The sequence below is a fragment of the Pongo abelii genome, chromosome 1, assembly GCF_028885655.2.
Source record: "Pongo abelii isolate AG06213 chromosome 1, NHGRI_mPonAbe1-v2.0_pri, whole genome shotgun sequence".
NCBI classification, from domain to species: Eukaryota; Metazoa; Chordata; class Mammalia; order Primates; family Hominidae; genus Pongo; species Pongo abelii.
This window is the reverse complement of record NC_071985.2, coordinates 115738714-115750959: the sequence shown is the minus strand read 5'-3', so window position 1 is coordinate 115750959 and position 12246 is coordinate 115738714. Positions and strand designations below refer to the sequence as shown.

General features: G+C 44.3%; 1 protein-coding gene across 1 annotated transcript in view; it reads left to right on the top strand.

The window, feature by feature from the left end:
- PTGFRN (prostaglandin F2 receptor inhibitor) overlaps positions 1 to 12246 on the top strand; it is an 80656-nt gene that overhangs the window by 40280 nt on the left and 28130 nt on the right. The window contains exon 5 of the mRNA XM_024247537.3: positions 10871 to 11296. Within this exon, the coding sequence (XP_024103305.2) occupies positions 10871 to 11296 (426 nt within the window). The remainder of the gene's footprint in view (positions 1 to 10870; positions 11297 to 12246) is intronic.

Below are 12246 nucleotides of genomic sequence, written 5' to 3'. Positions count from 1 at the left end.
CATTATTATAGAGATGGGACAGGCCTTCCATCACATTCTCCCCTGTTTTGATCTCTCTACTGTCCATGAGTGCCTGAGCCCTGATGAAGGCATGTGGCATTGCTCTGATTAGTAGCAGGCAAAACAGATCTTTAAAGGCTAGGAAACCATGTCCTCCTTTGTCTGATTCTTCTGCTGTGACCTCCAACTCATACTTATCTATTCCTTATCTCTGCATGGAAATCTTCTCTTGGGTTAGTGGCATATTCACTCTCTTCCCCACCGCCCCCCACCCCCCCCAATAAGCTTTTATTTGGCAAAGACGGGGAGTTGGCTGGTGGAGACAGAGAGGGCAGGGAGAAGAAGAGCAATGAGAGTAAGCAGAAGGAACAATCCGATTCCGATGGAGACGAGGCAGGGTGTTCATCAGCCCTGTTAGCAAAGTAATCCTTTGATATCTGAAAAGTAAAAGAAGCGGGGTTTATCTGGCGAGCTTTTTATTCCTGCCGTCTGAACCCCGTGCAAGAGAGTCACTGTGAAGTACTGAACTGGAACAATGTTGGCCCAGCTAGAACTCTCCTTAGCAACCTTCAAAATAAAACAGATGTTGTCAGCACCAAAAGAAGATTTTTCGTCTCTGGAGCTGAATTTGTCTCACAGCTCTGATCCTTGGTGTATTGTATGGTGCTGTCAAATCCCAGCACTGGCTCTCCGTACCCGCTCCCTCTTCAACTTCTGAATCCCAGCTCGAGGACTTTTTTTTTTTTTTATTGAAAGTGCTGCTTGCACTCCAATTTGAGGCTTCTTTGAAGTACTTGTGCATTGATCCCGGCATACCCGGGGGGAGATGCAGGGACTGTCAGACAACAGGAGCGGAGCTCTAGGAGGAATGGGCTCCTTTAACTGGAAGGGATTTGTTGGTAGCTGTGTTCTCCAGAGAGTGAAAAGAAATAAAGAGACTAAATTGTGGAAAAGGCTCAGTTATTATCCAAAGGATCCCGTCATTTGTTTCCCTTTGAAGTGCTACTACCATTGTGAAAGTCATCAGCGTGCTTTTCCTGACTGATGCTAACAGATATAGAACCTGCACCTTCCCTGGTGCTTTGCACTTAATAAGCACTCAATAAATATTAGCTGAATGGGTAAATAAACCAGTACCCACACATGGATTTTGTTAAAATGTGTGCATAGGAAAACTAGAATTGCTAAGAAAGCAGTAATGTTCAACTCCTAGGATATTCAGAGATATTTGCCCCTGAGTAAACCTAATGAAAGAGTGAGTAATATGAAAAACAATTGCATTCTTTTTTTTTTCTTCCTCTTAAATCTTCTCCTTCCCTGTGCCTATGACTCAGACCATTACAGCTGCTTGGACACTTGTCAGGAGCGGGTAGGGCATGAGCATAGCAGCAGACCCTTCTCAAAGACTTCTCTGCTGGACTCTGTCCAGAAGCCATTGAGCCTGGCCTGACACTCCATGGTTGTCTCTAGATATGTAACATGCATGTATATGCATATGGATACCATACCACATACAACTTGGGACCAATATAAGGTAACCGAGAAGTGATAAAAAAAGATAGACAGACAACCTGCCAAGCACTCTGTTTATATAGGTGGTCTTAGGTCATATAACTCTGGAATGTGTCACAGAAAAGTTTTCGAGAGAGTTGGTTTGCTACATAGGTAACATGCAAAACTCAGTTTTGTCACTTGACAGATCAAAATGAATAATTACCATTTATTGAGCGTCTACTGTGTGCCAGGCACTGGACTAAGGACCTTATATGCATTAAATGTTCAATGTGAAAATATTTTTGGCCTTGGGACTCAGCTCAGCTTCACTCCTGAAACTCCAGAGCATAGTCCTAAGGGCTGGGTAGTTCTTGTCTTCATTTGCTTGGGGCTTGTGTACTGAGCTAGGTGAAGGGATTGAAGCTGATTGGGGTCTTCTAGAGTTGCACTGTGCTAAGCAGGAAGACGGGGCGATGACGTGAATGGGCCTGGCAAGTCCAGAGCACTTGCAGCCGTTGAGAGGATCATGATAATTTTTTAGATGTTGAGAAAAAACCTCTTTTACTTAGAATGTATGTCCTACTTTGAAGGGAAAGAAAAAAAAGATTTAAGTTGGCTTGCAAAATGAGGTACAATTTAAAGCAGGAGACATAAAAATAAAATCAAGATCAAAAGGGTAAAAGAAGAATAGATATTGCAAGGTGGTTGGTATGAATTAGTTATTATATTTGAGCACTGAATTTGCCTCTGAAGTTCTGAAGAGTTGAGACAAAAAAAAAAAAGGTGTGATTATACAGTTCTCTGAGGAAGGAAAACATAAACTCTTTCAACGAGACAAACTTTCTCTTGGCACTGAATTTGTCATGTGCTTTTTCATTTTGGGGCATTGGAAAACATAATGGACAGGGCTTTCAACTGTTCTTTTACAAAAGGCCCTAAATGATTGTTTAAATGGATGTTTCTTATATCCACCCTCTATAAAAGCTGAGGACATAAATCTTAAGTGTGTGAAGGGTTTCTGTAAGAAGCTGAATTACTATGGGGGACAAATGATGCTTTGTGTTGATCCAATTTAGTATATGTCTAAAACAGAGAACCTAGCAGAATGGCTAGTTAATCTGCACATTAAGCCATCTCCTTCTGCTATCAGATGTCTTAAATGAGCCTTTGGCAAGAGTTGGATACTAATCAGTTCATGGTTGAGCTCTCTGCCCGAAGTACCAGACTTCTGTGGTGTTAATTGGAAGGGGTTCTACAGGCTTTGGATATAAGAGCTGGAGGAGGCAGAGTTGAGTTCTGCTGTTCAGTCTTAAGAACCTGATTTGCATTCTTCCCCACTAAAGGACTGGCCCCTCTTCAGCAGTGTGCCAGCAAGGAAGGTAATTATTTTCTTTAAAAGGAACTGTTAATCTGCTAAGTACTTGGTAGAAACTTTAGAGTTCTGGGCCATTTATAGGCGATAAGATTTAGACCTGTAGGTTTTTTAAGGATAACTGTTATCAGCTGTCTGTCCAAGATTATTCTGGAAGGCAGAAGTGCACGTGGCCAAATGTTGGAGTCAGGAGACATGTGTTAGTCCTCCTTCTAGGTATGTTGCCTCGGGTGTGTCGATTAACATTTCCAAGTAAGTTTTGGTTTCCTGGTTTAATATGATAATGCATATACAGTGCTTAGTACAGTGCCTAGCTCTTAAATGCTCACTGCATTTTCTTGGTGGTGGCGATGATGATTTGTTAGTGTTTGAGGGTCTTCGCCACCAAGTTCTTAACCAATTAAGACCTAAGAGTTTGTCTTAGGGCATGGAGGAGCCCAGCGTAGAGGAATTAGGAGCATGTGTGTCCTAAAAGCAGCTGCTTAAGAGGAGCTAGAGAAAGGGGTTGAGCTGACCACACCCAGCACTTTTCCTCCCCCTCAAGGCTAATAATTCACTTTTCCTTCTCTGGGAGGAGCAAATGAGGATGAAGAAAGAAAAACTTTGTAAGTATTTCTTTTTTTTTTTTTTTTTTTTTTTTTGAGATGGAGTCTCGCTTCGTCGCCCAGACTGGAGTGTAGTGGTGCGATCTTGGCTCACTGCAACCTCCACCTCCCAGGTTCAAGCGATTCTCCTGCCCTAGCCTCCCAAGTAGCTGGGACTACAGGGCGCCCGCCACCATGCCCAGCTAATTTTTTTTTGTATTTTTAGTAGAGATGGGATTTCGCCATGTTGGCCAGGCTGGTCTCAAACTCCTGACTTCAGGTGATCTGCCTGTCTCGGCCTCCCAAAGTGCTGGGATTACAGGTGTGAGCCACCGTGCCTGGTCCTTCATGAGTATTTCTTCGGGTGCAGGCATAGATGTTGCATTAAAATGATGTTATTTTTATTGCTCTGAAATGGCTAGTGCTCCATCCATCCTCATAATGGTTCTGCCACAGTAAGGTAACAAGTCTCCCCTCCCACCCCCTCCTAACAACAATAGCTCCTTATTTGTAGCCTTCACTCATTAAATGTTGGTGAATATTTAATTGTTATACAAATGATGATCGTGGTGTCATTTTGACAATTGGTCAATATGCTCAGCTGCCTCTAAAGTACCTATCCAATTCAAAATAATAAAACCCTGTCATCAGCAGAGGCTGAGTACTCCTGTTTCTTCTAACTGGTGCATGCAGCCATTCATATAATTAGCTGTGCCAAGTTAACTAAGTTTCAGAGGGGGTATTAGAACATGGTCCTGTTGTACACAGTTCAGGATTAGTGCTTCAGCTGTTGTCATCACTCTTGTCTTCCGGGAAGTAGCAGGCTTTGAGAAAGATTAATAACGTGGGTGTGTAAGGAGGTTGCACAATTTGATCATAGTAGGAGCCAGGCCACGGAGCCAAAGCCTGTCCTATAATTCTGCTCTCACACACTCTGCAAGGCCTTAGTCTTCTAATTTAGCTCCTCTAACTTTTGCTTTTTGTTTTTCATTTGGAAATGTACATGAAAATAGTACCAATTTTATAAGGTTGTTATGGAGATTAATTGAAAATGCAAGGAAAGTATATAGCGTGGTGCCTGGCATATGGAAAGCCCTTGATAAATGCTCGTTGTTTAGCATTATTATTGTAAAATGGGGATAATAATACCTTCCTTACAAAATTGTCATGAGAGTAAAAGGAGGTATTTTGTATGAAAATCTCTAGATCAGGCTCCTGCACATAGTAGGCCCACAATACTTGTTTTTACAAATTAGCCAGTGATTCTGAAAGCTTTTCATTGTTTTGAAAGTTGTGACAAAGGAGTCTAATGAGCCATTATTTTTAAAGCCTTTCTTTGGGGGAGGGTCACTCTTTTGGAGTCTGTGTGTAGCTTGGGAGATGGTGTGGACATGAGCAGACACCTTCCTGGCATCCAGATTAGGGAGCAGATCCCTGCTTCTCAGAACGTTAGTGATGCCGCACTTGGACTGGCCTCAGTATTCTGTGAGAGGGCTTACAGTGTGTGTTGTTGTTTGTTTTTAACTTTTAAAAATAGAAATTTACAAATATTCACAGTTGAAGAAATAACCACCAACTTCAACAATAATCAATATTTTGCTGATGTTATTTTATCTCTCTTCCCTATTCCAGACACCAGACACACACAGACACACACACACAAACACACACTTTTTTCTTCTAGAAGAGTATAAACTATATCCCAGACATCATGCCATTTCACTGTTAAACACTTTAGTATGCATCTTAATGATAAGCAGTTTTTAAACATAACCACCATTGCATTCTTAGCTGATTTCTTGATGAGATCAAGCAGAATGTAGCAGTAATCAGTGGTGAAATGCCTGTGCCCAAAATGAGCATTTTAATGCAAAATATTAAATTTAGTTCAATTCAGCCAGTATGTTAGTATTTTTTATGTACAAGGCACTGCATGCACAGCACGTACAGAGAATCAAGGTGGCAGTCCCTGGCCCTGGGAAGAGTCCTGTGGAAAGCCCATAAGACATACATACGAATAACCAAAGTTCAAGGCAGGATTCACATAAAACCCTTAGAGAGCAGGGAGCTTGGCAGGCGGTGGGATTTGTTGAATACGAAATAGGAGTGTGACATGCGAGTTCAAAGGAGGCATTCTCCGTTGAGTAGGAGAGGATACACAGAAGAGGTGTGTGCATGACAGGCCTTGAAGAAGGGCACAATCTCTGCAAACCATTTTTAAAATTGTAAAACAATGTTAAAGGACAATCTCTGTCCATGCACCAAAACAAAAAAGAAATCAGAACCCACTCCTACTCCTACCATTCTGACGTGGTGGAATCATATCTTCTCCAGGAGAGTAAGTCTAAAGTTGAGCTACAAGGCTGGTGGATAGTTCAAATGAATCTGCCCCTCATAAGTTCACAAGCCAAGAATCCATTTGTTTTTGTTTGCCTTTGCATTAAAACTGACGCCTCCTTTTCTGAGGCCTAAGGTTAGTTTTAAGAGAGAACGAAGAGACCAACTGTTGAGGTCAATGAAGAGATTTTTCTTTCCTTCCAAGATGGAATTCCTATAGCTAGATGCACACATTGTGCAAGTCCCCCGTACTCTCATTCCGCTGTGTTTGGGTACGTAGGATTCAAACAGATTCATTTCAGGGTGGAGAATGGAGTAGAATGAAAGAATCTCTTCAGTCATTATTTAAACTACTTACCGAGCAGGTGGCCCAGGTGCTGAGGCAGACAGAGCAGCAGGAAAGAAGGCAGATAAACTGGAAGCATAGGAGTAGCTAGGGAATGGTGAGAGGTACCATCTGAGTGGAGTTGAGAAGGCCGTGGGTGCTACGGCTGGGTGCACGCAGTGGAGGGCCTTGAATGCCAGGCTGGGGAGCATTTTCTTAACTCAGTAGGTGAGACAAGAAGCCATGGGAGGTTTATGGAGCAGATGCCCAAGCAGTCATGTCAGTCATGTCAGGTGGCATTGGGAGATTGTTATTACAGTCTTGGCTAGAGGGAGTGAGGGCCAGGGTGAAGGTGTTCTTCATGAGGTTTTCACTTCTATTTGCAAATATTCATAAAGTATCTACTCGGCATCAGGCCTGGGAACAAATAAATGGAAGAGACACTGAGGAGGTAGGATGTGTGAGACTTAGGAACCCTCAGAGTGGAGAGGTGGAAGGGAAGGAAGGGAGAGCGTTGAAGATGGCACACCTTTGACACTGAGTGACCTTGAGAATGAATGGCGGGAATGTGGTAGCAGGAATGGTTGTTGAAAAGTTTGGAGGTGGGGCTGGCTGTGTTTGGAACAAGGTTTTAGCTCTCTCTCTCTCTCTGTCTCTCTCTCTCGCTTGCTCGCTGTGTGTGTGTGTGTGTGTGTGTGTGTGTGTGTGTTTGCAGAGGCAGATATGGAGTGAGGTGAATTCGGTTGTGAGCGTGCTGCAGTAAAGATGCCATGGATGCCCAGTCAGAATGCCCAGACCTCAGCTCAGGCCAGTGTTTGGGTCTGGAGGCTAAGGAAAAGCTGGGTTTTCATGTCTGGGGGAGTGAGCTTTGGGGTGTGAGCAGGCCAGGGAGTGGGAGGAGAGAGAGAGCTGCCCAGGTGATTGGCACAGGAGCTAGTTTTGACCACCTTTTCTGTGTGTTCTGTGATCTGACCACTAATAGGTGAGTCAAGTCACTCGAACATGTTTTTTTAATTGACAGATTAAAATTATATATGTTTGTGGTGTACCACATGGTGTTTTGAAATATGTGTACATTGTTGAATGGCTAAATCAAGCTAATTAACATATCCATTACCTCACATACCTATAATTTTTTGTGCTGAGAATGTTGAAGATCTGTTTTCTTAGCAGTTTCCAAGTATACAATACATGGTTATTAACTATAGTCACAATGTTGTACAATAGATTTCTGGAACTTATTCCTCCAGTCTAACTGAAATTTTGTGTCCTTTGCCTAGCATTCTCCCCTCTCCATCCCCAAGCCTCTGGTAATCACCACTTTACTGTCTGTTTCTATGAGCTCAGCTTTTTGAGCTCCCACATACAACTGATATTATGTGGTATTTGTCTTTCTGTGCCTGGCTTATTTCACTTAACGCTGTCCTCCAGGTTCATCCGTGTTGTCGCAGATGGCAGGATTTTGTTCTTTTTTTTATGGCTGAATAGTAGTCTATTGTGTATATATACCACATTTTTTTAATCCATTCGTCTGTTGATGGACACGGGTTGATTCCATATCGTGGCCCTTGTGAATAATGCTGCAATGAACATCTGCCATCTTTCATCATAGTTTTGACAGCCTTTGAAAAGGTGCCACTCTGAAAGAATCTGCACGGGGGTGGACGTAAACCATTAAGGATCAAAGGGTCTGTCACCTGTGAGGAGACAGAAGAGGAGTCCCCACAGGCAACTTCATGGTGTTTTGGATCACACTGGTCAGTCAGGCTGAGGCGAGGGCCTGCAGGGAGCTGTCTTCTGGGTCAGATTCCCTGTGGCAGTAACTTAGTGTCATGGCAGCACTGCACTCAGCGTTCCTAAAAATCATATGTCAGTCAGTGGAACTTAGAAAATACGAAGTTTAGAAGACAGTAGGTTTGGTTCATCTGTGAGCTAAGGATGCACTTGAAAGGTGGTAGAAGACAGGGCTCCGTTCCCATCTGCCACTTTTGAACTGTGTGGCCAAGTCACTAACTTCTTTAAAGCTCTCCCCTCAGAAATGGGAACTGTGAATAGTGATCACAAATATATACACGTGTATGTGTATACGAATATGTGTGTACCTGCATACACACACACACCAGGCACCAATCTAGGCATTTTAAGTACAGTATATTTTAACTCTTAACCCTCACAATAACATTATGAGCTAGTTACGGTCATCCCCATTTGTATGGGTGAGGCACCAGAGATCTGAGTAATCTGCCCAAGGTCAATAGCAAGTAAATGGCAGAACCAGGATTTGAAAACAGTCTGGCTCCAGACCTCAGCTCCTCACCACTGTTCTCTGCTGCCTCACAGTTCGCTGTTCAGGGTTATGGTTCTCCAGTCCCCACACAGTCTCATGCCACATAGGAAGGGTCTTATGTGTTGTGCTTGAAATGGACTGGAGGCTCCATGTAACAGCCACTGCTGGCTGCTGCCTACAGATAGTTGATGCTCAGTGTTCTGGGGCAGTCTTGCTCTATGCACAGCTGGTGCAAATCTGCCCTTTCCACATGAGATGGACTTAGTTGTCCTGCTCTGCACCCACATTGCTGCATCCTGAATTCGACAGGAAAGTTTAGATGTGGAGTAATTTGAGCATTCCTTATCTTTTGCATATGATGGTGTAAACACAGTTGGGTGGTGTGTGTCCTTCAGTCAGTTTTTGCTAGGGTGATATGTGGTGTGGTGTATTAGCACCATGCCCAGGTTCAGGATATCCCCTAGTAGTGTGACAGCATATGAGCCTGTAAAATGAGCAGTCAGGATGGCCAGTGGATTCCTCTCTAGCCCTGGCAGTCCCACAGCCTGTGGATTTCTCTACGGTGTCCACATCACAGTACGATGTACTCCCATGGATGGGCACAAGCAATTAAATACTTGCGAAGATGACATTTGAGGAATTAGGATTTTGAGTTCTTTCCATTTCCTGGCCCACTGAATCATTCTCGGAGAAATCATGATGTTATAAATTCCATTAGAAGTGTAAAACACAAGAAAAGTTCCTTGACCTCAGCAGTTTGTAACCTGTATGTCATAAATGAAAACAATGTTAAATAAAACTAAACTTTGATCAAGGTGATGCAGATAAAGAGTGTTGATAAATGGAAAGTTCTGTTTAGGTAGTAGTATTTTTCTCCCAGAAGGCAAAGTGCTATGGAAGAAAAACGTAGCCCTTTATAGGCCGGGTGCGGTGGCTCGTTCCTGTAATCCCAGCACTTTGGGAGGCTGAGGTGGGCAGATCACTTGAGGTCAGGAGTTTGAGACCAGCCTGTCCAACATGGCAAAACCCTGTCTCTACTTAAAAAATGCAAAAATGAGCTGGGTGTGGTGGTGTGTTTCTGAATTCCCAGCTATTTGGTTGGCTGAGGCATGAGAAACGCTTGAACCTGGGAGGCAGTTGCAGTGAACTGAGATCGCGCCACTGCACTCCACTTGGGAGAACACAGTAAGACTCTGTCCAAAAAAAGAAGAAGAAGAAGAAAAATGTAGCCTTTTCTAAAAGCCTGAAGATTAAGGCAGTAAACATTTACTGAGTGCCTACTGCATAAAAGGCAGTGTCTTTGGAGCTTGAGGATGAGACTGTAAGCAAAGAGTCATTGTGGAGTGGGCTAACTGGCATACAAAAGTGCATAGATGGCTTATGGGAGCACAGAGTATATCCCTTCTGGGGACCCAGAACCAGGTGACATTGAAGAATAAGTGGAAGTTTGTAGTGCATCTCACATCATCAAGTGGCGTGAGACTGTGTGGAGACTGGAGAACCTTGAGTAATCAGGTGTAGAGGAGCTGGGAGAAAGGAGAGGAAGCCATAAGAGGATTCCAACATCAACTCCTTGGCAAGTATGGAGGAAGCCTTGGGGCCAAGGAGGACAGATTCTCATGGAGGTGCAGAAATGGATTAAATTGATGCAGTGAACCCCAGAGGAAGGAGGGGTTTTTCTCCCAGTGAAAACAGGACTGTGGCAGAGGCAAGGGGATGCTAGGAGAATGCTAGCTTCCCTCCCACCCTTCTCTGCAGGGACATGGAGTGCTCATTAGGGCCAGATTCACAGTGACACAGGTGAGTTACATGTGGCAGTAGCGAGAATGTCTGTGGGAGAGTTTGAGGATGGGAGTGCTTATTGACTACTGAACACAGATTCCGCAGAAAAAGTCAGAGGAACGGTAAAGTGAGGACAGAAATATGTAGGGGGAATGATGGCCTGAGGGCCTTGCATTTAGGGCATGGCCAAGGGTGACAGGAAGCTGAGCCACTGTGCCACTGATGGGCCTCGAGTTCTGGAATTTACTGTTGGGTGGGGTTTTCCGATACTGTTCCAGTGGGGGTGTTGGAGGTCTGTGGGCTTGCTTGGCATTCCAGAGCAATCTTGGTAGGGGGTGGACACTGAGCTTCTTAAGAGATTCTTCTCAGAAGACCTTAACCTCTTGGGGAAACTGACAGCAGACCCCAGTGCCATGGAAAGATCAAGACTCTGGCCAAGGACATTGGGCTTCTGTCCTTGGGAGGTTTTCTTGGGGTGGGAGGTATAAGAGGCGGTGTTTTACAAGTTTTGCAAAAACACTGTTCTAGGATCCTATCCAATGCCATGACTGATTTCTGTCTCTCTAGTCCGGCAGGAGAAGCATTTAATTGTCAAAACAAGAGCAGTCTTTGTCTCATTCGTTTTGCTAATTCTTGCCATGTTACTCTAATTATTTTCCTATCCTGGCCTTTCTGTCTCTCTTATTCAGAACCAGACTACCAGGTGTACCTGAATGCTTCCAAGGTCCCCGGGTTTGCAGATGACCCCACAGAGCTGGCATGCCGGGTGGTGGACACGAAGAATGGGGAGGCGAATGTCCGATTCACGGTTTCGTGGTACTACAGAATGAACCGGCGCAGCGACAATGTGGTGACCAGCGAGCTGCTTGCAGTCATGGATGGGGACTGGACGCTAAAATATGGAGAGAGGAGCAAGCAGCGGGCCCAGGATGGAGACTTTATTTTTACTAAGGAACATACAGACACATTCAATTTCCGGATCCAAAGGACTACAGAGGAAGACAGAGGCAATTATTACTGTGTTGTGTCTGCCTGGACCAAACAGCGGAACAACAGCTGGGTGAAAAGCAAGGATGTCTTCTCCAAGCCTGTTAACATATTTTGGGCATTAGAAGGTAGGAACTTTTTTCTTGTTATTCATTTTTGTTTTGTCTTTGCTTAAGTCATGCTGCTGTGTGTTGATGCACAGTCACCCTCTGCAGGTTATCACTTACACTAGGAATGTGTGTCCTGGACATTGATTGCCATGCGACCCGTTGCACGTGCTCTTTGGACTCACTATCACCCCTCCTCTGTCCCCAAGCCCCAGAGAGGTCCCTCTCAAACCCACTGTCAATCAGCCAAGTCTCTTGTTTCCTGAACTTTACCTCTGAATGTTCCTTTTCTCTTTCTTGCGTTAAACATGATGACTCTGAGGACACTCTTTCCCCTGGAGAAACAGTTACCTCTCTGAGGACAGTTTCCCCCAGAGCCTACCTAAGTGGTGCCCATTTTCTTCCCACACTTCTCATAACTGGGCCTAGAGGTGGGGCAGGTGCCCTCCTTGATCCTCCCTGCAGCTTCCAGGCCGTTTTCGCTCACTCCTAAAAATATCTAGCTTCGAATCTCGTGTCATCATCACACCATACCACCTCTTCTCGTTACTATTGCCTGTTGCCTCCTAGGTCCTCCGTTCATTCTTTGAAGATGTTAGCGTTTGTTTCATGGCCACTCTGTCTGACACTGCTCCCATCTTGCTAACTTCAGTATTTGTGTAGAGCACTGGGTCACATTTGGAAGCACCCTAGGAACTTAAAAAAAATGCTGGTGCTTTGTCCCACCAGAAATTCTCCCATCCAGATACTAACCAGGCCCGACCCTGCTTAGCTTCCAAGATCAGACGAGATCAGGCGGGTCCCACCAGAAATTCTATTTTAGTTGGTCTGAAGTATACGCATTCTGGGCACTGGAATTTTTAAATGCTCCCACAGTGATTTTCATGTGCAGCCAAGGTGGTGAACTCTAATACAGTTAATCCTGTCATTCTCAGTTGCTTGTCCTCTTCTCTGTAGTCATCATGTCCTCT